General features: G+C 46.8%; 1 protein-coding gene across 3 annotated transcripts in view; it reads right to left on the bottom strand.

Moving 5' to 3' along the window:
• Window positions 1–26,058, bottom strand: part of TMEM120B (transmembrane protein 120B) — a 45,000-nt gene extending 18,942 nt beyond the window's left edge. For 2 of the 3 annotated variants that reach the window (XM_026514832.4, XM_044389848.3), the window contains exons 1-5: window positions 25,848–26,037; window positions 9,184–9,302; window positions 7,361–7,477; window positions 4,024–4,083; window positions 3,285–3,380 (exon numbers count right to left, since the gene is read on the bottom strand). In XM_026514832.4, the coding sequence (XP_026370617.1) occupies window positions 3,285–3,380; window positions 4,024–4,083; window positions 7,361–7,477; window positions 9,184–9,302; window positions 25,848–25,916 (461 nt within the window). In that variant the 5' untranslated portion in view covers window positions 25,917–26,037. Of the gene's footprint in view, window positions 1–3,284; window positions 3,381–4,023; window positions 4,084–7,360; window positions 7,478–9,183; window positions 9,303–25,847 lie in introns of all 3 variants that reach the window. The other variant, XM_026514831.3, reaches the window with a different exon arrangement.
• Window positions 26,059–27,404: the final 1,346 nt, after the last annotated feature.

The following is a 27,404-nucleotide window of genomic DNA, read 5'->3' as shown; positions in this document are numbered from 1 at the left end:
GAGGCACCTGCATTCCTTGTTTCATGGCTCAGCATCACATTTCCTTCTCTGACTCTGGCCCTTCCACCTCCCTCTTATAAGGACCCTTGGATGTAAACTGGGCCCACTGAATAATCCAGGATAATCTCTTCTCAAGTTCCTCCACTCAGTCTATCTGCAGAGACGTTTTGCCAAGTAAGGTCACATATTCGCAGGTTCTGGGGATTAGAACGTGCACCTCTCTGGGGACCGTGACTCATGCCACGCCAGGCCGGCTCTAATTACTGGGAACTTGCAATGCTGCAGGCATTTTACGTGGATGATCTCTCCGAGTCCTAGACCAAGCCTACAGGACTGTTTCCCGTGGCAGAGAGATGCACTTACCACATCTATGCCCGTCCACTTGACTCCGACAGCCAGACCCTGCCATTCCTGGCATGCCTGGGGGCTTTCGGAGGCCCCCAGAGCTCATTCTGCTGGTGCAAGAGGCAGATCAGGAGGGAGGGGGAATTAATGCCCTTTGGAAGCAGTCCTCAACTCCCCTGACCAACAGCAGTTGGAAGATAAATACCCTTGCTCCCTCGTCCCTCAAGTGGGTAACAGAGGCCTGTTCCATGCTGTCCCCCATTTCCTCAGCAGCACTGGACTCCAGATGCCCACAGGGGAGCCCCTCCTGTCTCACTTCCCATTTCCCTACCAATGTTTCCTGGGATCACCTCCCAAAGAAACTACTGGCACTCAAATGCTTGTCTTAGGGGTTGCTTTGAGGCGAACACACCAAGACAGGACAACTTCCCATTTCACAGATGAGGATACTGAGGCTCAGAGAGAGTAAGTGAGCTCCCCAGGAGTGAGATCCAAACCCAAGCCCAACTAACCTGAGCTTAACTCCAACCACCTTTTTCCTGAACCTTCAAAAGCCAATCCCGATAGAGGACAATCCCAACTAGACACAGCCTCTTGGCCTGAAGGCAGAAGAAAGAGGCATCACACTCTCCAGCAGCCTCACCAACGCCTCCTGAGGACCAGACAACATGGGCAGATGTCTTCTGGCCATGGGGAAGACGAAGAAGCAGACACAGAGAGAACAAGGGCTCTACTCAAGGTCACACAATCTGTGAGTGGCAGAGCTGGACTAGGACCCACTGTTCTGAAGGACATTGGCCACCCCCAGGCCCAGACTTACAGGCACCATAGAAGGGCTTGTCGGTGGAGCACACAGCAAGGAAACCATCCCACGGGGGCAGGAGTAAGGAAAGAGAATCCCGCTCCTTGGATGCACTGGATATTAAGCTGTGGTCTCTTGCAGCCTGCCCAGCCTTAGCACAAAATGGTGGCAGGAATCCCAACTGCTCACACTTAGAGGGCACGTATGCACCAAGCACACTACTCTAAACACTGCAAATAGAGCCTATCCGGTCCTCTCAGCCATCCTACCAACTAGCTCCCACTCTCCTCATTTTGTGTGTGAAGAAACCAAGGTGGGGAGAGGTTAGGTCATTTGCCCAAGGTCAAACAGCAGGGCAAACTTCACTGAAGAGCGGAACAGGGGTGAGCTGCCGGTCCAGCCCCCTTCCCCTGTCCTATCTTTAACCCACGGAAGGTATACTAGGTTGAATAGTGTTCCCTCAAAATTCAGGTCCACCCAGAACCTCAGAATATGACCTTATTTGGAAATAAGATCTTTGCAAATGGAATTAGTTAAGATAAGGTCATATCCGGTTAGGGTGGGCCCTGAATCCAAAGACTGGTGTCCTCCTAAGAAGGCCAAGAGAGAAACACAGGGACACATGGGGACGGAGGCTACATGACAAGATTGAGGCACATGAGGCGGAGACTGGAGGGAAACAGCTTTAAGCCAGGGAATGCCAAGGAAGCTGGCAGCCCCCAGAGGCAGGATCCTCCCCCAGAGCCTTCAGAGAGAGCACAGTCCCACCAACACCTTCATTTCAGACTTCTGGCCTCTACAGCTGTGAGAAAATAGATTTCCGTTGTTCCAAACCATCCAGTTCGTGGCGCTTCATTACAATAGCCCTGGGAAATGTTGAAAGACCCAGGCCCCTGCTGAACTTTCGAACTTGACAACACACCACAGGTTTGCCCTTTGAGGGCCAAGATGTCCCAGCGCTGGGGAATCTGGTTGCACATCAAGAACGTCTATCCCTTCCAGAGGGGCATGTGAGCAGGCAGTACTGATGTGTGCAGCTTTTACCCTCTGGGCAAGCAGGCCAGGCCCGAGGCAGCAGGCAGGCACGGGCCCAGGACCTAAAAGAGCCTTTGTCTGGACATTCAAGTGGCCAGACCAGAAACTGGACTCCCAGCCAAGCGCCTGCCAGGACATAAAGCCCTGACACACGGGCCAAATGCCCAAGCTGTACTCCCCCGCCTCCCCTTGGGGCACAAAACCCGAGGCCAGAGGGAGAAACGAAACCCCCTGAGGTAAGGCAGCCCGAACCCACGGACTCAGCCTCTCAGAGCCGTGTGGCCTCGTCCGGCACCAAAAGCAGTGGCTGACGCTCTCACCAGCACCGCTGGTGCCAGGCCTGGGCAGAGCCCTCCACGCACAGTGTTAACAAAGCCTGGTGTCACCCTCATTTTACAGATGGGGAGACTGAGGCTGGGAACCTGCTCATGGTGACAGCCAGTTGGTCTCAGAGCCAGGACTCAAACCCAGGCAGTCTGTGATCTTTCTTTTCTTCTTTCCCTTCTTCCTTTCCTTTTTTCCTGCTTTCTCTTTCTCTTTGTATAATTGATATATAATTCACATACCATAAAATTCACCCTTTCAAAATGTATAATTCATTAATTTTTTGTATATTCACAGAGCTGTACATTCATCACCTCTAATTCTGGAACATTCTCCTCACTCCAAAAGAAACCCCATACCCATCAACAGTACCCACCCCCAGCTCCTGACCACTAATCTGCTTTCTGTCTCTATAGATTTGCCTGTGCTGCATATTTCATATAAATGGAATCACACAATATGTGGCCTTTTGTGACTAACTTCTTTCACTGAACACAGTGTTTTCCAGGTTCATCCATGTTGCAGCGTGTGTCACTACTTTATGCCTATTTATTATTGGAATAATAATCCACTGTGTGGGTGTGCCATTGGGCTCTTCCCTAAATACTAGTTATAAGGTCTCTCCAGTCGCTGTCCAGTAGATACTGTTGGACGGAGGTCGAGTGGACAGGACTATTTCACATGAGAAGAGGCTCTCTACCGACAATCCCCCAAACACTACAGATGCAGGAGAGACCCCCCACCCTACGCCTACGCACACCACCACGCTTCCCGTTACCTGTAGTGAAGGACAAATCGACACGCCACAGCTCCCAGGAGCAGGATGATGGTCAGGTAGAGCTTGAACTTCTCATACTCGTCCTTGTAAGCAAATCTGCAGTGACAGGCACCCCCAGGAAAGGTCACGTAACCATGACTATAGTTATAGTGATGTAACTATATCCCATCTGGGGGCAGAATCCTCAGCCCCATTCGATCCTTCACCTACCACCACCCACTGCCCACAAGAACCTTCTGATTCCACTAAAGGAAAGCTCTGGCCTTGAATTAATGGTGATGATCAATTAAAGAAAGAGGACCAACGTGCAAAGCTTCCCACATCCCTGGACCCCTGGGGTAGGTCTCTGGGCTGCTGATGGAGATGCGCAGGGGATGATGGGCTCCTCCCTAACCAGCTACTGCAGCAGAAACACACGGCTCTACTGCCCCTGGGATGGACTGATTTCAGGTAGACGGTACCACCTGCTTCCCAGGAGAATGGTGTGTTGATAAGGAGTGGAGTGGAGCAGGAGCCGTTCTGTTCCCCCAACATACTGACTGAATGAAAAGAAGGAAGGAACCCTCCCAGGGTGGCCTCCCCACTGAGAAGGAGAGTGTCAGAAAGACCAAGAGCCAGAGCCCCAACTATTAAATTTTTTTATTTATGCAAAAATTCTAGCTAGGTTCATTTCTCCTAAGTTGAAAGAGCAAAATGCCTGGATTCCCTAAAGCCAGGTGGGGGGGTCAGAGATACTTACTTGGCCTGGTTGCTGAGAAGGGTCACATTCACATTGCCAAGGACCAGATTTAAGTAGAGCCTGGAAGGAAAGTACCTGTGAGGGCTGACTCATTCCTTACCAGCCATGGGAGTGGGCCCCAACCAAAAACGTTCAAACGATAAGCATGCATTGAGCACTGATGTTAGAAAATAGGGTGCTAAACTCAGCAATAAAATTCTCACATGGAGAATAATGGCTAAGTAGAGAATGTGACAACTATGGCACACGACAGTCATGACTAACCCATTTTCCCCCATTTTAGCTGGCTCAGAGACCATATTTCCCAGGCTCCCTTGCAGCTAACATGAGCATGTGACTAAGTTCCAGCCAATGAGGTGAAGAAGGTATGTGTACAATTTCTAGGTCAGTTTAAAAAGCATTCTTTTTAAAATCGAAGTATAACCTACAGTCTATTTTATGCCCGGCTTCTTTCCCTCAATGTTATGTCTGTGAGATTCATCCACGTTGTCTGTATCCAGTAGGCCCCTGAGTGGAGATACCACAACTTATTTATTCATTCTACTACTGACAAACACTTAAGTTGTTTTCAGTTTTTGGCTAATAGAAATACAGCTGCTGTGAACGTTCTTTTCTTTTCTTTTTTTTTTAAACTGAGATATAATTCACATACCATAATGTCACCGTTTTTTTTTTTTTTAAGTTTTATTTATTTAAGTGCTCTCTATACCCCAGGTGAGGCTTGAACTAACGACTCTGAGATCAAAAGTCACATGCTCTTCCGACTAAGCCAGGCGGGCCCCCCCATAACAGCAGCGTTTTCAAATATACAACTTCAGGGTTTCCAGTATATTCACAACATTGTACAACCATCACCATTACTTAATTCTAGAACATTTTCATCATCTCAGAAGAAAGCCCATACCTGTCAGCAGTCGCTCCCTTTCCTCCCTCCCCCCAGCACCTGGCAACCACCAATCCACTCTACATCTACGGATTTGCCTATTTTGGACATTTCGTACAAAAAGACTCACGCAACATGGGGCCTTTTGTGTCTGGACTCTTTACTGTGGACATTCTTATACATGTCTATTCAAGGGCAGAAGCACTCATTTCCGCCGGCTATACATAAGACAGGAGTGGAATTTCTGGATCAGAGAATATGTGTGTTTTTGGCTTCACCTGGAAATGGCTTTTTTTTTTCTTTTTTCTTTTTTTTTTGGTAAAAAGCATCTGCTTGCCCTCCACTTCCTGAGGATGTGACGGTGCGAGCCAGCTCTGGGGATGCAGATGGGGACAACTCCCTGAAGGGTGGTGAAGCAGTGAGCTGGAGCTGGAAGGACCCCGAGTCCCTAGGTGACTCCATGAGCCCGCCACTCTTGGTCCACTCACCTCTGGACTGCTATGTATGAGAAGAGAAACCTCCCCCTTGTTTGAGCCCCCATATCATTGGGCTTTTGTTACAATAGCCTGTACTTTAACGGCACTAATAAAGGTGCAAGTAAAGGGTTACGAAATCTCGGGGGAGGTAGGGTGTAATTCTACAGAGGGAAAGGGGTTTTGGAAAGGCTTCATCACGTTGGTAACATCTGAACTGGGCTTTGAAGGATGAGTAGAAGGTTGAGAGGAAAAAAGCAAATGGAAAAGTCTACTTTCTCACTCTGAGTAAATTCTAGGGGCATTTCCGGTCTGGTGTAACTGGAACACAGGTGTAAAAAGAACATAAAGTTCTTTTCGCCTTGCGATACAGTCCCTACTTCCTGAAGGAGCGGTGACATTTCCTTTCAGAGAATCTCTTCCTTCCAGGTCCTAGGCTAAGGCACAGGACCCAGGCTTAGCCAATCAGAGCAGTGCATCCTCCTGATTGGGTCAATAAGGGTCATATGTGACACACTGGTCACAGGCCAATGAGACTCAGTCCTGGGACTTTTCCCAGAACTACTAAGAAACAAAGAGGCTTTCTCTACTGGAACTGCTAAACTGGAAGAAAGCAAACCCAGAGCTCCTGGGGCCAGCTTGGAGAGAAAAGTCTCCCTAAGAACAAAACACACATGGCAAAGGGAGTAAAAGGAAAGCTCATGATACAGCCTAACAGTATCATTTGATACTGAAGCAGGATCCAGCCAGACCCACAGCAACATCCGCACCTTTAAGTTACATGAGCCAATAGATCGCCTATTTTTTGTAAGCATTTTGAGTTGGGCTTTCTGTCATTTGTAATCCACAGCTTGCCAACTGATATAAAATGCACAGAGGAGACTGGAGCTGGGAAAGTGGCTCTGAGCCGCGTTGTAAAAAAGGTCATGCGGTTTCATTCTATGGAAAATTTTCACCACCCAACTCAGGGAATTTTTCACCAAATATGGCAAAAGAGGAGAAGCCAAGAGGAATGGCTTCAAGTGTAAAAGGGCTAGTAAGCCTCCTGACAGGGGAGCTCTGACTCAGTGCTAGGCCAAAGCGGGAGAGAGGGCCACAGGGCAGTGATGGGAGCGCACTTAGCAGCCCACCTCAGGTTTCGATACAACACTGTCTGATCTCGCTCTGGGACAGGTGGCAGTGATGTCACTTGAGGGAGGAAATGGGACTTCTCCGAAGGAGGAAGACAGAAGGAACACAAGCTCTGGAGTCAGAGTGTTCACATCCAAACCTGGGCTGTCGCCTGAGCAAAACACCCCCTAATGTCTTTGAACCTTGTAGAATTTGGATACCTGGTTCTGACTCACCAAGCTGTAGACAATTCAAGAGCCCCCAGCACAATGCTAGGCATACAGCAGGCGCTAAATAAATGTTTGTTCTCAAAGGAAAAAAAAATAGAGAGAGAGAGAGAAACCAAGAAATAGACTCTTAACTACAGAGAACAAACTGATGGTTACCAGAGGCGAGGGGGTGGGGGGAGTGAACAAGGTGATGGGTATGAAGGAAGGCACTTGTGATGAGCACTGGGTGATGTATGGAAGTGTTGAATCATTCTATTGTACACCTGCAACTAATATAATACTGTCTATTAACTATACTGGAATTTAAAATAAAAATAAAATAAATAAATGTTTGTTGTTTGGGAGAAAACATCTTTCCTCTTAACCTCAGGTGGCACCAGGCATGTGGCAGGTGCTAGAAGCCAAATCTTGTACCTAGTTCCTCGCAAAAGCCCTCTGACAGTCACCAGGAAGGTCACTCTGAGATCCCCTCCTGTTCCATGGACGAACGTATGAGGAAGACTCCTTCTCTTTTCTGCCCTTGCTTCCCTTCTTTCCCCTCAACCCCAAGCTCCAGCAGGGAGGTGGGAGTCACACAGACCAAGTACTCTAAGCCTGGGCGTCTGCCCGCAGCAGGGGTGCGATAAGTTCCCAGCTCCTACCCATTCTTCTTGGGCAGGTAGGCCTCCATGTCGAAGAAGATATTCTGCCGCTCCTTGATGTTGGCACTCATCTGCTGAATGAGCTCTGCCTCCTCCCGACTGGCATGCTTCTTGTACCTGTTTGGTCAGAGGTGTGGGCATAGGAGAAGCAGGGCTGTTACTCAGAATGGAGGAAGAATGTGGGAGCTCTGGGCACTGCCCTCCCATCTTTCTATCTCGATGCTTCTTACAACCTCAATTCTCCCTCTGCACCCTGTGGGTTTGACACTGGGTCCCTGCTAGCCTTGTGACCTTGGGAAAGTCCTTTTACCTCTTTGCCTCATTTTCCATACCTGAAAAACAGGGGTAGCATCAAGCCTACCTCATGGACAATACTGTGAGGACTGAGTGAGTACACCAAATATAACACATTTAGAATGATCCTTGATACACAGTATGAGCTCAATGGACCTCTAGAGGCAATACCATGCTTCTGACTCTTCTAAAAGAAGAGTGTGAACATTACTAGAAGGGCAGACAAGAAAGTGCTTTAAAAGTATTAGCAACCAACTGATCACTGTTTTTCCTTGGTGATATTTAACTCTCAAAACTAGAAAAACAAGCCAGTGGACACCCTCTCAGAATAGTAGGTGTGTCCTCTTGGGTCAACCTTCTAACCAAATGGTTCTCAACTGGGGATACTTGGCAACACCTAGGAACATTTTGTTTGTCAAACAGGGGTGGAGGGTTCTATTGGCATCTAGGGTGTAGAGGCCAGGGATGCCGCTTAACATCCTAGAACACACAAGACAGACCCTGCAGCCCAATTATCAACAGTACCAGGGTTGAAAAATCCTAGACTGATAAAGACTATTGAGTCTTACCATCAGTAAGATATGTTTTTCCAAGAGTGGCGATGTCATTACACGGAACCATCCACACTCTTACTCCATGATTAATGGGCCTCCATTTCCAAAATGGTCACCCAAGATTAGGAATATAATCAGTAATGTTTGCAAAAATTGTCCACAAGGGAAGGGAAGAATTGACCAAGAGTTACACACTATGGTGTGGAGACTTAGCTAAGTCAACTGGGATAAGTCACTCAGAGCCTCGGTCTCCTTGCCTGCCTGGGGATCACAGCAGCCACGGGACTCCTTCACCTATGGGGGATGAGAGCACTTCCCAAACCATGAAGACATGAGGACTAAGAAGTGAACATACGATCGTGGCCTCAAGAACTGAACTAAGTCGTGAGCTTAAGTATTTCCCTCTGGGGATGCCAGACTTCCTACCACCTCCACCAAAGACCTATAACAACTTTCCTCTGGAAAACTACCTCTCCTCCTCTTTCCCCCCTCTATATAGTTCCAGTAAGGCTGTCCCATCCCCCAGGTCCATAAGTTAAGCGTATGACCTAGTCTTGCCTAACCAGAGTCTCAGTGATTGGTTCACAAACGAGCACGTGACCAATTTCAGCCAAGTAGGATCACACCCAGAACTTTCACTGAAAAACAAGTTATTCTGCTGGGTAACCAAACCAAACCAATAGAAAGCAAGGCTGGAGGATGTAAGTCTGGAAGATATAAGTCTGGCACTGCCGGTAGGCATCTCGGTCGGGGGGGACGCTCAGCTAAGGGTGAAGCCAATCTAGAGAAAGGCAGAATTTAGAAGTGGGGGCGGGGGGAGAGACAACAGATTCCTAAAAACAACTTTCGACCCCTGGATCCAGTAATGTCTGAAGCTACTTCTGTTTTTTTCCATTAAAATATCCATTCTCTGCTTCAGCCAGCTTTGAGTTGGGTTTCTGTCCCTTAGAACCCAGGGAGCTCAGCGTCGCCTACCTCTGGAGTGCGTGCTTTAGGTCCTTCAGACGCGTCTTCTGCTTGCTGATGGAGCTGCTACACGAAGTCTGGAGTGAGGTCAGCTCCTCCAGCTTCTGCTTGTAGATCCTGTGGGTTTCCTGAGGGATGGAAGAGCCCAAGCAGGGTGGATGGGAGAAGGTGAATGGGTCGTTTTTCACAGTTGGACGTGACTGTGGAAGTCAGTTGGACAGCTGAGATGACGTACAGCTACCACTATCAAAGATGTGGCTTAGACAACTAGGACTGGAAGTAGGGTAGGTAGCAAGGCACAGCACTTGTGTAAGAACTATGCTTTTTTTCTCCTACCCCGGTTCCATCCTTCCTAATAGCAATAGCAACCAAATATGCCTCTGAGAGGCCACCTCTCCTCAACCTCTTCTTGGTCCAGATGGTTTGAGGAGAGCTAACAGTCTCCATGCCAACAGCGGTCATGTGATCCAGGCCTGGCCAATCAATAACCTCCAATCCCCCCAGCCACTGACTGGTTCAGAGGTAGACACATGGCTCAAACTGGGCCAATGAGAGTCAGCCCTGGGACTCTGGTTTAGAAGTATTGGTTTAGAAACGCCCTCCTGCTCAGTTTGCTAATCTGGTAGAAAGTGCACCTGGGGCTGCTGAGCAAATGAAGCCTAACAGGAAAACAGAATTTCAGTGCAGTGCAAGACAGAATTCTCACGGCATCAATTCAGCCCTTAGATCTAACCAGGTCTGAATGCAAGGCTCTCGGTGATATGAATTAATAAATTCCTTTTCACTTAGGCCAGTTTGAGTTGGGTTTCTGATCCTGGCAATGAAGACAGTTCTTGCTATGTCAACTAAGAAAAGGACGCACCTCTTCCTTTAAAGCCAGCCTTCCCTACCCCGAGGCTCTGGAAATAACCATTCAGGGCCACAAGCCCCGGGGAAATACAACAGGCTTTACCCCAAGGCAAGGAGGATGAATACTGCAACTTCTCCATCATGCTGCCCAGCACACCTCCCCCAACATTACACCATATGCTCAGAACAACCCCTTCCCTCTAGAGTTCTGGTAATCTAAGACAAGCACCAGTAATGTGGAGGAAACAATATGAGGGACAGAGACGATGAAATTAGAAACAATAATCCAATGAACATATTTAAGGTGTCTGTTTTCATGGGTGGTAGAGAAATGTATTTACCAGAGGCAGAAAAAAAGGGGATGGTCAAAGGGTGAGACCAGAGCCTAAACACTCACGTGTGCCAAGAGGGGTCTCTAGATATGACAGTCAAGCCAGAAAATAAAGATGTGAAGGCAATGAAGTGAATAGATAACAATTAGGAACAACATCAAAGAAAACTTTGAGCAAGTCTCCCCTGACCCTGAGATGAGAGGGTTTGGTTTCCTGAATTCACACAGCATCCTCACTCTCTCCTTCCTGGGTCCCCGGAGAAGAAAATCACGTCTTTCATGTAACATTTTATTTTTAAATAATTTCAAACTTGCTGAAGAATTGTAAGAAGAATATGAAGAACTCCCCTATGCCCTTCACCCAGATTCACTATGTTGGCATTATGCCATACATATTTGCTTTACTCCGTCTGTGTGTGTGTGTGTGTGTGTGTGTGTGTGTGTGTTCTTTTTCTATATCAGCCGTCAGTGAGCTACAACCTACAGGCCAAACCTCCAGCCACCAGAATTTGTATGGGTAGTACGCTAGAAATGGTTTTTGCCTGGTTGAAAAAAAAAAATCAAAAGAAGAGTATTTCACGACACGTGAGAAGTATATGAAACTGGAATGTCGGTATCCATAAATAAACTTCATTGGAGCACAGCCACACCTATTCATTTACATGTTATCGTGGCTACTCCGGCGTTACAACTGCACAGTGAGTAGTTGTGACACAGACCATATGGCCCGCCAAAGCCTAGAATCCTTGTTACCTAGCCTTTCTGCCAAAAAAAGTTTGCCTACTCCTTTCTAAACCATTTGGGAGTTGGTCACAGACAACAAGCTTCTTTACTCTTAAATACTTCGGTGCATATCTGCGAAGAACACGACATTCTCAGGGCGCCTGGGTGGCTCAGTCGGGTAAGCATCTGCCTTTGGCTCAGGTCATGATCCTGTGGTCCTGGGATCGAACCTGGGGTGAGGCTCCCTGCTGAGTGGGGAGCCTGTTTCTCCCTCTCCCTCTGCTGCTCTCCCCACTCCTGCTCACTCTCTCTCAAATAAATAAATAAAATCTTTTTTAAAAAAAGACATGGCATTCTCTTATAGATCCGTAGTACAATGATCAAATCATCGTATTTCTTTAGGCTCCTTTAGTCTACAACAGTTCCTCAACTTTTCTTTGTCTTTCATGACATGGACGTTTTTAAAGGGTTCAGTCCAGTTGTTTTGAAGAATGTCCCTCCCACCTGGGTTTGTCAGATATTTCCTCATCAGTGAATTCTGGTTATGCATTTGGGGCAGAAATGCCATTAAAGTGATGCTGTGTCCTCGGTGTCTATCAGGAGGGACACAGTGTCTGTGATGTTAACTTTGATTGCTTGCTGCCCACTGCTTTCTCCATTTACGGTGGCCGGCTTCCTATCTGTAATTAACAAGTAAGACAGTGCAGTGTGATTTACTCCCTTTTGAATTCCTTGGCCCTCTATGTTCAACTCATCTGCTAGTAATAAAGGAAACCCTCCGGAACGGGACAGGAAGGATGGGGGCAGAGAGCTCCCAAGGCTTTGAGCAGGTGGGGCTTCTGAACCAAGAGTCCCTGGTAACAGCAGCTGAGGCCCCTGGAAGATAAAGGACCATGCTGCCTCCTGGCACTCTCTGATGCTGGGTCCCACCACAGAAAGATAAGATCAAGACTGCAACATCAGCAGCCAGATGCTCACCAGGCCCTCTTGGATTTAAATTAATATTTAATTTCTTAAGTAAAACATGAAGACATTATCCTCGTTAAAAATTAAAACACTACAGCTATGGCTGGAGGTGGCTATGAATATCCCACATCCTGTATTTTCCCCTTTTTCCAGAGATAACTACTGTTACCACTTTCTTTAGACTTCCGTCTATGTATTCTTCCAGACTGTAGTCTACTTATCTATGCATTTCTATATTCTATATAGACCTATTTCTATATATATATATGCACATATATATGAAAAATACACACTTGCAAAAATGAGTTGTTCCTAGTACTTACTCTCCTTTACTTCCTTTAGTAACAGGACCCCACTGAGTAGTAGCTGGGCACGTGGCCACCCACTAACAGACATTTCCCAGCCTCCCTTGCAGCTATGTGTAGCAGCAGGACGACGAGTTAGCCAAAGGGATGCAGGTAGAAGTGATGTGTGTAGGTTCTGAACCACATCTTGTAAGGAGCTGCTTGTCCTCCACTGTCCATTTCCCTGGCAGGGATACGGCGACAACAGGTGCAGTTACCTTGAAACCAGAGATGGAAGCCACATGATGTCAATGGCAAAGCCCAATGTCCCTTCCTCAGCCAAACCAACCTCGGGTGACCTCATGTGACAGAGCTTCCCACCTGTGGTGGTTTTAAAACATGATCACCCATCCTTTAGCACTCCTCACATAAACAGGTGGGCTCTCTGTTCCCACCTCTTAAACACAGACAGGCTTGTGGCTGGTTTGACCAATAAAATATGGCAGGAGCAACACTACAGTCTCTGAGAAAAAAGTCATTTAAGGCCATGTGGCTTCTGCCTTATTTGCTGGAACACTTGCTTTTACAGCAAAGAGTCCAACTACCCTTAGGCCACCATGCTGTATGGAAATCCTAACCACATTGAGAAGTCACATGTAGGGACTCTGATCAATAGTCCCAACTAAGACAAACATTCTTGTCATTTCAGCTTAGATGTTTAGATGTGTGGGTAAAGAAACCTCCAGATGATTCCAGCCACAGCCATGTAAGTTACTCCCAGCCATTCAAGTCTTCCCCGCTAAGGCCTCTGACATCATAGAGCACAGTCGAGCCATTCCCATTATGCCCTGTCCAAACTCAAGGCCCACAGAATCCATGAGCAAAATGTAATTATTGTTGCTATATATAGCAACACATAACTGAACACCACTTACTCTGGACCACACCTCCCTTTGGACTGTTACATGAGAAAAATGCTGCCTCGTTTAAACCTTTTTTTTTTTTTAATTTGGGGATCTCTTTGTTATAGCAGCTTAGCTTATATCCTAAAGCACATACTTTTGATTTTTAAAAATATATTAACAGTATCAGAATATAGATATGACGCCACAGGTTTCTTTTTCTCACTCAACAATATGTCTTGAAGATCTACCGACATAAGAATGTATAGATATACTTCATTCTTTTTAGGGCTATGGAATATTTCATGCTATGGACATACTACAGCTTATGGCATCATCCTATTGCTGGATATTTAGGTTGTTTCCAGTCTCTGCCTATAACCAACAATGGAACATTGACTATTATCCTTGCACTGCCTCCCTGGGTATACACACAACCAACTCTCTAGGGAAGAGAAGGATTGCTGGGTCAGAGTGTACAGCCTTGTTTTAGTTTTTTTTTGTTTGTTTGTTTTTAAAGATTTTATTTATTTATTTGACAGAGATAGAGACAGCCAGCGAGAGAGGGAACACAAGCAGGGGGAGTGGGAGAGGAAGAAGCAGGCTCATAGCGCAGGAACCTGATGTGGGGCTCGATCCCGGAACGCTGGGATCACGCCCTGAGCCGAAGGCAGGCGCTTAACCGCTGTGCCACCCAGGCGCCCCAGCCTTGTTTCAGTTTTAATAGATCTTGGCAAACTGCCCACAGAGTGGCTGTACCAATTTACACTCCCACCTACAGCTTATGTCGACACTTCACCAATACTCAATGACATCTACTTTTCTACAGCACTTCTCTAATCTCTGCTGGTCATATTTTCTGCTCAATCCAAAGGCATCAGATCAGTAGGGATAGGAAGTCCGTGAGCCTTCCCACAATTTTGTTCCCTGCATATGCAGTCCCTTCTGCTCCCCTTTGGTTCTTTCTCTCTGCCATCAGCTAGAGCCACTTCCCAGGGAGATCCTATATTGGAGACCATGCATCTGGTCCACTCTTGTCTTTAGTTACAGACTGAGAATTTGTCAGCTCTGAGGAGGACAATGTGGGATTGGGGGGGAGGTGTGGGGAGAGTCAGAAACAGGGCCCTTAGTGTGACATACTCTCCACTCCCAGGACATTCCTCACCCATGCCCAGACTCTGTGGATTCCACCTCATACCAGTCCCACAAGCAGTAGGAAGGTTATCAATTATTTCTTAGATCTTAACTTTTCTCCAGACAGCTACCTCTTAATCTCTCTCTTTAACTGTGGTAAAATACATATGAAATTTACCATTTTAATCATTTAAAATTTCTAAATTTTTTCTAATTTTAATAAAACACATATAAAAATTACCATCTTAATAAATTTTAAGTGTAGGGGCACCCATGTGGCTCAGTCGGTTAAGTGACTGCCTTCAGCTCAGGTCATGATCCCGGAGTCCTGGGATCAAGTCCCGAGGCGGACTCCCTGTTTCAGCAGGGAGTCTGCTTCTCCCTCTGCCCCTCTTGCTCATGCTCTAATAAACAAAATCTTTTTTTAAAAATGAAAATAATAATTTTAAGTGTACAATTCAGTGGTATTAGATATGTTCACATCATTGTGAAACCATCACCATCATCCATCTCCAGAACTTTTTCATCATCCCAACTGTAACTCCAAACCCATCAAATAATAACTCCATTTTCTGTTTCCCCAGCCCCTGGCAACCACCATCCTACTCTGTCTATGAATTTGACCCTCTAGGTACTTTACACAAGTAGAACCATGTATTACCTGTCTTTTTTTTTTTTTTTTGAAAGCCAAACAGAAGAGAATATAGTTTAACTGAATCATACAGCATGTGAACCCTTCTAGTTCTTCAAAATTTATGTCTGATTTTGCAGAAATATTTTGGGAAGAAAATGCAGGGAGCTTTTTTGGGGGGTAGGGGGAGATAAGTGATTATATTTTTTCAAAGTCCCAGATAGTTAACATACAGTGTTACATTAGTTTCAGGTGTACAATACAGTGATTCAACAATTCCATACATCTCCCGGTGCTCATTAAATGCCCTCCTTAACCACCATCACCTATTTAACACATCTCCCCACTCCCCTCTCCTCTGATAACGATCAGTTTGTTCTCTATATTTAAGAGGTTGTTTCTTGATTTGCCTCTTTTTTCCCTTTGCTTGTTCTGTTTCTTCAATTCCACATATGAGTGAAATCATATGGTATTTGTCTTTCTCTGACTTATTTCACTTAGCATAATACCCTCTAGCTCCATCGACATCGTTCCAAATGGCAAGATTTCATCCTCTTTTATGGCTGAATACTATTCCATTGTATATGCAGACCACATCTTCTTTATCCATTCATCATTCGATGGACTCTTGGGCTGCTTCCATATCTTGGCTATTGTGAATAACGTTACTATGAACATTTGGGTGTATAAGTATGTTTGGAGTCCCTGCTCCCAGTTCTTTTGGGAAATACCCAGAAGTGGGATTGTGAGATCAAATAGTAATTCAACATTTAATATTCATACCATTTTCCAGAGCAGTTGCACCATTTTACAACAGCTGTCTCTTGAGGCACTGTCCATGGGTGGTTCTGGGAGGTGGGGTAGGGAATACAATTCTTGTCCTCCCTTGGAATCCCTGCTATCCTCTGCACACGAGGGTGTCTTCAGAAGACCCTCAATGAGACCTGTGCTTTGAAACGGTTCTTCCAGGAGCAGGATGAGCCACTGCAGCAATCCAGTCCTGGCTTTCATCCAGTCAGCCTTGAACCTGTAGCCTGAAATGGAACTGATCACCATATGGGAAGCCTTCTGTTGTTTTTGCCAACTAGGCAGCCATTCCCCTTCTGGTTAATGTCTCCACAGTCTCTTTGGAAATCCAGCCCTCCCCACACTCAGTTACTGAAATCTGGGTAGGAATGGGATTGAACCCCCCCCCAGGTTCCAAGGCATACGACCTGGGCCTGGCCAATCAGAACATCAGCCCCTGGACCCAGGCGGCTGATTCAGGGACGGGCATTCAAAACCAACAAAACTCAGCTGGGGCAGGGGGGGAGCTTTTACCAGAACTGCTGAAAAAGAGAAGCTCTTCTTCCAGTAGTTTGAAGGAGGAAGAGCTCATGTGAGCCCAGAGCTAATGGAGCTGTCTTGCTTGAGCATGAATCCAACTGACGGGAAAAGAGGGCAGAGTGAGATGAAGGCTGAGCCCTGATGGTTTCATTTGAGCCCCTGGGTCGACTCACACCTGAAGGTGGTATACCTTTGACTTCCCAATTACATAAACAAATAAATGCTGTTTTATTCTGTTTGGTTTTGCCAGTTTGGATTGAATGTCTTCATTTCAGAGGCAAGTGTCAGAATCTAGATTACAACGCGAAAGAACAGTTTTCCTTCTGGGCAAAGTCAACCACATCAGGTAAGAAGAGAAGCCACAAATCTTGGGACTCATTAGTACCAACCTCTTGCCTTGGGCACTATCATCCTGAAGGCACCAAAAACAAGGAGCTGGAGCCTCGTCGAATGAATCCTCCATCAAGACAGTAACTAAACAGGCACCTAAAAATGTAGATCTCTATGGGGCACCTGGGTGGCTCAGTCGTTAGGCGTCTGCCTTCGGCTCAGGGCGTGATCCCGGCGTTCTGGGATCGAGCCCCACATCAGGCTCCTCCGCTGGGAGCCTGCTTCTTCCTCTCCCACTCCCCCTGCTTGTGTTCCCTCTCTCGCTGGCTGTCTCTCTCTGTCAAACAAATAAATAAAATCTTAAAAAAAATGTAGATCTCTGAACAATCAAGTTGGGTGTTTTTCTACAAACCAAAAACCTAAGCCATCATTTTTTTTTAACAACTTTGAGGTATAACTCACATACCACAAAATTCATTCATCGTATGTGTACAGTTCAGTGATGCTTATATATTTGCCAAGCTATGCAACTATTGCCACAGCCAGTTTTCGGACATTCCACCACCCAGTAAGATCCCTCAAGTCTATGACAGCACTCACCACTCCCCCACTCCCCTCCCTCCAAGCCCCTGGCAAACACTAACCTATCTTCTGTCCCTATGGATTTGTCTTTTCTGGAGAGTTCATATAAATGGAGTCATACAATATGCGGTTTGGGTCCTGGCTTCGTTCACTTAGCATCACGTTTTCGAGGTTTATTCATGTCGTAGCATACACAAGTATCCCTGCTTTCTGAAAGTTCGTGTTATGCCATTTTGCTTTTACGAAAGACCGCCCTTAGTAAAGTAATGGCTTTTCTCATAAAAGTGAAAATCCTCTTCAGATCGCTTTTGGTTAGCAAAATGGAGGTCTTTCGAAAAAGCAGTAGTGTAACTCGAACTTTCAGAAAGTAGGGGATACTCTTCGCTTTACGTCATTCTGGCTTATGAAAGGTTTCACCGCAAGGCTGTAGGGGGATAGTAGGGGGAAGCACGTATTACTATGTTTTTACTGCTACTTAACAATAAAAACTTGGTATAGATGCATCACGCGTCATTTATCCATTCACCTGTTGTTGGACATTCCAGTTATTTTCACTTTTTGCTATGATAAATAACACTTCCATGAACACCTACAAAGCTTTGTGTAGACCTATTTTCATTTCTCTTGGGTAGATACCTAGGAATGGAATTGCTGGTCATATGGTAAATGTATGTTTCACTTTTAAAGAAAATGATAAACTGCCAAACCACTATTTTTATTTCTGAACTTGGCAGCAGTGGACTGGAACATGGGAAACACCAAACACTGGGAGTCGGCACTCTGCACACGGTGCAGGGAGTACCAGCGTATTAAATGTGATTGACTCCCACATCAAGTTGCTACCTCTAAAAATAACCCAGAGTGCTGGGGGCACCAAAGCAGACACGCAGCTGCAGAAGAAAGCACTCCATTCGGGAGCACAAAGCAAAACCCCCCATCCCCTAACCTGTCTAGTTCAAGGCCAAAGAAAAGAAACACACTTGATAGACTATCTAAGGATGGAGCTTCAAGCGGTTAAAAAAAAAAAAAAAAAAAGAGGCTAATTATAAGCAAGGATTGCCAGTAAAGAATCAAATGCTAACTATATAAATTTAATTAAAATCTCCAAAAGAGAAAATACAAGCATAGTACACTACTCGATTCTGTAGCAAATAGTATCTACACGGTCACAATCATGTAAATGACTGACAGTGAACCCACAGAGCTGCCTTTCTTTTTTTCTTTTCCTTCAGTTTTATTTATTTAAGTCATCTCTACACCCAACATGGGGCTCGAACTCACGACCCTGAGATCAAGAGTCGCATGCTCCTCCGACTGAGACAGCTAGGCATCCCAGAGCTGTTTTTCTTTAAAAGCCTTTTGGTAATCTTGGGTTACTTTTTGGTCTCCTGCTCATTTTATTATGAAATATTTCAGGCATACAAAAAAAGACAGAAAATCATATAATTGATAGAAAATAAACATCAGCACCCATATTCTCATCCTCAGTTTAAGAAATAATAATAGTGCACAGAGAGTTAAAAGCCCCCTAAGTATTCTTTCTAGATGGTATTCCTATCCTCTGCCCCCAAAGAGGGGAACCCCTTTGCTGGTTATTTCGGCCCCCATCCTCACCCCAGATCAATTCTTTCTCTGTGCCCGAGGAAGCTGACCCCTATGGACTGCATCTCCTGAACTCCTTTACCCTGCCTCCCGCTTGGGTTTAGCCAATAGGATGCACAGTGGGAAGAGAAGCTGGGGCGTTTGTTCCTCCTGCCTCCTCTGCCTTGCCGCAGCCTTCAACCATGACAGCTCCTGTCCTGCTGCTCTCCTTCCCCAACAACAGGCTTTGGCCAAGCTCTGGTGATGGCTCCCCTCCCTCTGTCCCTGTCAGAACAAGACTGGCCCCAGCTCTAGGGGCCTTACCCTTAAACTGCCACACCTCTGTAAACAGTCTTCTTATTCTTCTTCTCCTTCTTCTTCTCCTTCTCCTTCTTCTTTTTTAAAAGATATTATTCACTTTTTTGACAGAGAGAGAGCACAAGCAGGCAAGAGGGAGAGGGAGAAGCAGGCTCCCCACTGAGCAGGAGCCCGATGCAGGGCTCGATCCCAGGACCTGAGCCAGTCACTTAACCAACTGAGCCACCCAGGCACCCCTAAATAGTCCCTTCTTTAAACTCCTTTCAGTGAGACCCTTCTGGGAGAGTCATTTGCTTCTCACCAGGGTCCTGCCCAATCTCCACCATAGTGAATCTGGCCCATATCAGTCCCTTGTACTATATAAACATGTATCAGCAAGCAATACGTAGTATTGTTTTGAATGTTTTTAACTTTATCCTACATTTCATACTATATATGTCTCTGCAACTTTCCACTCAATGTTGCTCTTCTTTCAAACACATTTATCCCTGTTGACACATGCAGCTCTAGTTTATTCATTCTGCTCACCATACCCCACTCTATGGAAGTTCAGTGGAATTATCCATTCGGAAGAACATTAGGTTTCCAGTATTTAGCTGTGATAAACAAGTGTTCTGAAAATTCTTCAACATCTCTACTTGAATATTTACCTTTGTGGATATGTACTACTTCTAACCATACAGGATGGATTACAAGAGAGGGAGAGAGAGAAGCACTAACACTGGCTCTGTGAGCTGGGATGCCCATACCTCCTCTCCTACACAGCTAATTACCATCCTTTTATACCACGTATAGAAGACACAAACAAGCGAGTTTCTGTTGGAGGCTTAGGCAATCTGCTGCCTCTCCTGTTTTCTGAGGCCCCAAGCTCTGCCCCAGTGGGAAGATGAGGTTAATGACTCCAGGTCTCAGCATGGCTGTGAAACATCTGGAACCACCTGCTCAACACCACTTGGCTAAATCAAAAGATCCAGAACTGGGGAGTCACAACCCAAGTCCACATTTATTGCAAGAACTGCCAGCGATGGAACCGCATGGCATATTCAGACAGGGGTCCGGCCCAGAAGCATTGCCAAGTTGGTGGGCAACCCCACAGGATGCAACAGAGGCAAGGCCACCACCAAAACATGGTGCCTGAGAGCAGTGCTCTCCTCTCGTGGCAAGTTTTTGAGAGATTACACTTATATAATTCTCTTTACAAGGACTCAAGTTCAAATAAAGACTTCTGGATGCTGAGTATACTTCACTAAGACTCATCACCATGAAAACACCACTAAGGATGGCAAGTTGACTTTACCGAAACGGCATCAATTCTGTATTGGAAAGAATCCTGAGTCCTGTGCCAGGACTGATCCGCGATGTGTTACAGGAGCAGCAAGTGTGGGTATTAGACGCGGGTGTCAGACATTTGGGAGGCAGGAGAACCTAACTCTTCATATCCAGAGTCTGTCGCTTCTTAGCTAAGTCATATAAGCTCTTTGTATCTCAGCTTCCTCACCTCTGAAGGGGTTAGGAGATGAGGTATATGTAACAGGCCATATACTGGTTTATTTTTGAAAATCAGTTTTATTGAGGTATAATTTACATATCAATTCATCAACTTTCAGGTATACAACTCAAAGAATTCTGACAAATGTATACAATTGTGTCAACACCACCACAATCTAGGACATAAAACAGAGGTTCGCAGACTCTGCTGGTTCACCGTGCCCTTTGTGTCTCAGTACACTTTCCACAGACCTCAGGCCAAATAATTGAAAAGTATTTATGTTCTAACAACTTAGTAGCCCTTTGGGAGGAAAAAAAAAGAATATGAAGAAATTGACAAAGACATTTTTTATTTCATTCCGAAATAACCAAAATTATTTACTAATGGAATGTGCGTGTCTATTGGGCTCTGCACAAAAGTCTCAAGCCTTGGAATCAGATTGGACACTGTCACCCTCATTTCTTTTTCCACACGATTTTCACACAGTACTTGATTTTAATCATAGATCACTAAAAACCTAACTTTACAAAGATATGACATCAAAAAGAATGTCGTGTGATCTAACGTACAAGCGTGAACTACCCCAAGTTGGCAGTTTAAGCGGTGTATGACAGATGTCATTGTGTTTCCCTTGAAAACTGTAATTATCCCATAGTGTCCCTTGGAGCGTGATGAAGCTCCTTGGGGGTACCTTGACACAGTCTGGGAATTACAGATATAGACTGTTTCTATTACCCCACGCCCCGAAAAATGCCTGTCCAGCATCCCTCTCTCTTTTTTTACTACCAGTATTTTCATTTTCCTTTATAAGACTATCCCTCCCTCATTCTTATTTCGTATGGTTTGTGTGGCCCTCATTTCAGTCCTGGGCTCCAGGGGAGACATGTAACCAAGGCCCAGCCAATCTGTGCCACAGTGACTGGTTAAGAAAGGAATAATCATGTGACCTGAGTCAGGACAATGAGAGTTGGCCCTGGGACTCCTGCTGCAACTACCAGGAAAAAGATGTTCTGTTTCAGCCAGATTCGCTAAGCTGGTAGAGGTCAGCCTGGGGCTGCCAGTGCACATCTTTGCCACAACATGGGAGAGACTTCCTGAGAATAAGGCTGATATAGAAGAAGCAGAGAGGGGGTGCCTGGGTGGCTAGTAGGCTATGTGTCCAACTCTTGGTTTCGGCTAGGGTCATGATCTAGGTGTCCTGGAATCGAGCCACGCCTTCAGCTCGGAGCCTGCTTGTCCCTCTCCCTCTGCTCCTCCCCCGACTTGAGCACACGTGCATGCTCTCTCGCTCGCTCTCTCTCTCTCTCTAAAATAAATAAATAAATAAATAAAATCTTTAAAAAAAGGAAGAAGAAGAAACAGACACACAGAAACATCATTGGATCCACCCTGGCCTGAAGCCCTTTTGTCAGCGGGCTTCTCAATATATGAGCCAATAAACTCCTTTTTTTTTGGCTTAAAGCCAGTTGAACTGGGTTTCTGTCACTTGCAACTAAGAATCCTGACTAACGTATTATATATATGCATTATATATATAGAGAGAGAGAGAGAGAACAGTGCTTTACTGCATATACATTTATATTACATATTACATATTACATATTACATATATATATATTTATTGCATATATAAAGCACTGTACAAATGAAACGAGACCCCACAAGTTCAAAAGTTTCTTCCCAAAGCCAAGAGTCTCAAGATACTTTGGGAGCCCATAGTGTTAGGAACCCAAAAAATATCTGATGTACACAGCAGACCTGGGTTCAAATGGCAAAATTCCATGACTTTCAAGTTACTTAACATCTCTTAGCCTCAGTATAAAGCAGGGTTGTCATTTAGATTAAATGGAATAATCCATGTATCATACAGTTAGCTCTTACTGTTATTATTGTCAGCCTTTGTTTTTGTAGATAAAGAAACTCAAGCTCAGAGAGATGGCTTGCTAAAGGTTAGATACTAGACAGGGGCAGGCCTCGGGCCTGAACCCAGGAACCGTGACTCCCTGTCCAGTGTTCTTTCCACACAACGCACTTCTAAAGAAAGAGACCCATAAGGCAATGCAAGATGGAAAAGAAACAAAAGCTTATGAAAGTGTACCCAGGGCACAGACCTGCCTTAGGTAGTGGTTAAGAGTATAGACCCTGATGTTCAACAGCCTGGGTTTGAATTCTGACTCCAGTAGTTACAAGCCATGTGACTTTGGGTATACGATTTTCCCTCTGTAAAATGGGATAACAGGATCTATTTCATAGGGCTTTTATAAAATAATACTGACCTTCTTGCTTCTACCCTGTGCCTCTCATGTCTATTCTACACACAGCAGCCAGAGGGGTGCCCGTTTCATTGGTAGGAAAAGCCAAAATCTCTACAGTGGCCTACCAGGCCCCTGCATTTCTGTGAGGTCAGGTTTAGGGAAAGGCCTCTTCGGGCCATCTCCTTCCTGGATGGGGAGGGATGGAGTCAGGTTTCCAGTGATGCAGGTCAGGAAACACTTATTAAATCACCTGCCACAGTGTCTGTAAGTGACCTTCTGTGGTCACACCACAGGCCACAGGGCCAAACATGTGCCGGTCTCAGACTGATGCTCAACTCACCAGCATGGCTGAAACCCCAGCCAGCCAAAACCAAAGTCCCCATAGCCACTTGACCTCGCCCCTGAGTCTAGTGAGGCCTTGGCAGATACAAATCACAGTCAAAAGAAAACAGATCCTTTCCTCTAGAAAGTCCCAGAGATTATGACTATTCTGGTGCGGGGATTCCAAAGACCTTTTGAATCCTCTAGGGTCTGACAATCAGGTTTCCTCTTTCCTCCCTTCATTTGAAAAATGGAAGGAGAGGTGAAACATGGAGACATTAGCTATGACCCCAAGAAAGACAGAATCAGAGAGATACAGACATGAAACCCACAAATCCCAGATTCTGAGGCAGATACAGGAAAATTAAGATAGGAATTTTCTGGTAAAAAAAAAAATTCATCCTTCCTTTCTAGTTCCAATCTGTCCACCTGCCTACCTGTTGTGACCTCCTTGCTCCCCAATAAATGTGTCATATCTGCAAGTCTGTCCAACACATACCCAGTGACAATGTACACCCTACTTATCATACACATATCCCAGAAACCTTCATCTTGGGAGTTCGAAGCTCTCATATTTATTTTGGGGGATGTGGAGAGGGGCGTCCCAGCACAATGACAGACATCCCAACTAAGCATTTAGAGTACTAAGTTCTAGTAGCAGCTTTACCACTGAAGAGCAGTGTGATCCCAGGTGAGTGAATTAGATTCTCAAGCTTCAGCTTCCTCATCTATTAATTGAAGATAGAGACAATGTTTTTGCTCCCGTCTATGACCTTGACTCACAGGACACTCTGTGGTCTTCCTTCCATCACTGGCCTCTGATCCGGGAGTTGTCCACCAAAGCCTGAGGCCAGCAGGGTCCCTCTTCCCCAAAGGCCCAGTCCATTCCAGTTCCCCCACTGCTGGGGAACTGAGTAGGGGACACCACGGTTTCCCCCCAGTCAGCTGTTCTTCAGCCCTTGCTGCGCACCAGGGGACAAAATCCAGAATTCCCAATTCCTCTCTGTCCCTCACACACCTGAACCCCAAAGATACCAAGTAAGAACACAACAACAAATCAAATGTCTCCTTTGCAAGCTGTGCCTGCCAAGACTAGCTATCTAATTGCTGTTGATTGCATTAATTGCACAGCTCTGAAGTGTTAAGACAACTCCTCCTCCTAGTGTAAGGTAGGGCAAGGGAAAGGAATTCAGGAACAAAAGCTCCACACAGTAAAACTCTTTTCCCACTCCCGGCCCTACACCCCTTCCATGGCTCCACAGCTGAACAGGACCCGAGAGCCCAGTAGCACAAAGTGTTAAGAAGCAGCTGAATCTTCTTGTTGGGACTGGAGCCAGAAGGATCCCCTGGGAACTGGGTGGGCCCCCAAGCCCTAGACCTGAAGGAGAGGGCACCAACCCACACATGCCGCACAGGCCAAGAAAGGCATACCGGTTCTGGATACTTTATTCTCTGCTCATGCCTAAAACAGACCCCTCACCCCCACTTTCCTGCTCCATCTCTGCAGCACCCCTCTCTTTAAACATCAGAGCCTACTGCCTCAGGTTGAGAAGACCCATCACAGACAATCTCTTCTACCCTCCTGTGGACACTGTAAGAGGCCAATCAGCTGGAGATGAGAGCTACACGGACAGGGAAAATGTCATTGCTCCAGCCGAGGATAGGAAGAAGCGCGTGGCTGTGCAATGTGATTTCGGGCAAACAGAATCCAACTTCAGAGAAAACAAACACAATCTAGTAGCTGGAGAGGAAAGAGCCCCATCTCCAAAACTCGTCCAGGAGTCCCTCTTGGCCAACCCCAAGGTTTCATATGAGGTGTCTCTAGTCACCTGAGTTGGAAGCTGAGACCTCTCTGAACCTTCTTTTAGGAACAGCTCCTCCTCCCAGGACCCCCCAGGGGCAGTGCCATTCTCTCAAGGGGTCTCTTTTACATCTGCCCTCACCCTACCCCATATAGGGTGGGCCAGATGGGTGAGGGCTGGGAGCAGCCTCTATCACTGAGGGAGGCAACCCGGCTGTCAGAACTCACAGATGCCATCCACAACGCCAAACTCAGCCTGCAGCAGCGGCACAAAGGAGGGCACAGACTCCAGAGCCCCAAAGACGCAGAACAGCAGTCCCTAATCCCTGAGCAAAGCCTAGGGGCTCTAGGTGAATAGTTCCCAAGCACATCTCTCAAAACGTAGTTGCAGAAGAGAGGGCTGCCCCGCCAGAATAGAGGAGAAGTTGAGCTGCCAAAAGCAGGTGGACACGGGTGCGGTTAGGGGAGACCCCTGCGGAGGTGGGGGCTGGGCTGTTCTGTGAGTCCCAGCACAAATCTGGCCCCCTCGGGCCTCCCCCACATGACACACCTGGAACTTCCCCTCAGAGGCCACAGACCAACTTTCTGCAGAGAAGGAGGTGCGCGGAGCAAAGAGCCGGTGCGAAGGCGAGGTAATGGGGAGCTTCGACCGGGCGCCCCAAGTGGATGAAGAACTGAAGTGCTGGGAGATAGGAGGGTGCTGGCCCACGCGGACCACCAGCCCCCAGTGCCCAGCCAGGGGCAGCCCCCTGGGCCCTGACGGTCCCCACCGCCCCGGCTGGGTTAGCAGGAAGGGGAAGGCACTGCACGGCAGGTAGAGGAGTTGCGCGACCAGGTGGCCCGGCCCTACCTGCAATTCCTGAAATTCTCCCTCCAGCTCGTGCCACTCGCGCTCGCAACGCTCCAGCTGGCCGGACATGGTGCGGCGGTGCGAGGCGGCGGCGGCGGCAGCTCCCGCAGCGTGGCGCGGGCGGCCACCAGCACCCTAGCGCGTCCGCCCGCCGGCCGCCTTCGGAGATACCAGCTGTTCCTGCGCAGCCGGAGCCACGCGCGCACCTGACGTCACAGCCCCCGCCCCAGCGCCCTCCCCACCCCCTCGCCGGGAGGCGGGGCCTCGCGCATGCGCACGCACCTCCCCCAGCTCCGCCCCCGCGCCCCCGCGCGCCGGCTAGGGGAGCGCTGTGGTTTTGCCGGGCTTTGGCAGGGTCTGTTGCTGCCCCCTTGAGAATGCTTCTGAGCTTCCAGTCTCTCCTAGTTGAGGCTGGGGAACTTGTCCACAAGCTGCATTCGCAGAGCTCATTTTACTTTAGATTGTTTATTTGGGATGTCTGGAGTCGGGTGGAAGAAAGATTTGGGGGAGGTGAAAGCTCACCACCCCTTGGCATTGCCTAACCAGAGCCAAAGCCAACGGCCTGGAATGCTAGAACTGACATTGACCATCCAGCAAGGTCGCCAGGCAGGGCGGGGAAGCAGAGAGGGACCTGTTGTCTCACCGTGTCATTACTTAACTGCAACGAATACATCCTAGACTCCTGCCCTCTAAGATTCTGCGTGACTCTCTTGACAGCTGTGTCTGTCGCTCATAGGACACTATTGCCTCCCTTTCCCTGCATGGAGCTACAAGATCTAGCCCTACCTAGCTTCCCAGTCACATCTCCTATCTCACTTTCCAGGATCAGTACTTCCCAGACACTGTTTTTTCTCTTCCTACCCTTAAGGGAACATTCCCTCTAAATCTTCATATGGTTACCTTTCTCTCATCATTCAAGCCTTAGTTCCAGTGACACCTGTATTAATTTCCTAGGGCTGCTGGGGCACCTGGCTGGCTCAGTGGGTAGAGCGTGCAACTCTTGATCTCAGAGTCCTGAGTTCAAGCTTCGCATTGGACATGGAGCCTACTTATCAGAAGAAGAAGGAGGAGGAGGAGGAGGAGGAGGAGGAGGAGGAGGAGAAGGAGGAGAAGGAGAAGAAGAAGGGAACCTAGGGCTGCCTTAACCACAAATTGCGCTGTTTAAATACCACAAACTGAGTGGCTTAAACAATAGAAATGTATTCTCTCACAGTTCTGGAGGCTAGAAGTGTGAAATCAAGGTGTCAGCAAAGACATGTTCCAAGACTGGGTAAAACCTTTCTTTGCTTCTTCCTAGCTTGTGGTGGCCCTCCATCCTTAGCATTCCTTGGCTTGCAGCTTGATCCCTCCAGTCTCTGCCTCTGTTACATGGCCTTCCTCCCTGTGTGCTTATCTCTGTGTCCTCTCCTCTTATAAGGACACCAATCTTACTGGATTTAAGAGTCCACCAACTCCAGCATGACCTCAACTAAGTTGAACTAAATACATCTGCAAAGACCCTGTTTCCAAATAAGGACAACCTTCTGAGGTAATTAGTAGAACTTCAACATATCATTC

This window comes from Ursus arctos, unplaced genomic scaffold (assembly GCF_023065955.2).
Source record: "Ursus arctos isolate Adak ecotype North America unplaced genomic scaffold, UrsArc2.0 scaffold_34, whole genome shotgun sequence".
NCBI classification, from domain to species: Eukaryota; Metazoa; Chordata; class Mammalia; order Carnivora; family Ursidae; genus Ursus; species Ursus arctos.
This window is presented reverse-complemented; position numbering and strand designations above follow the sequence as displayed.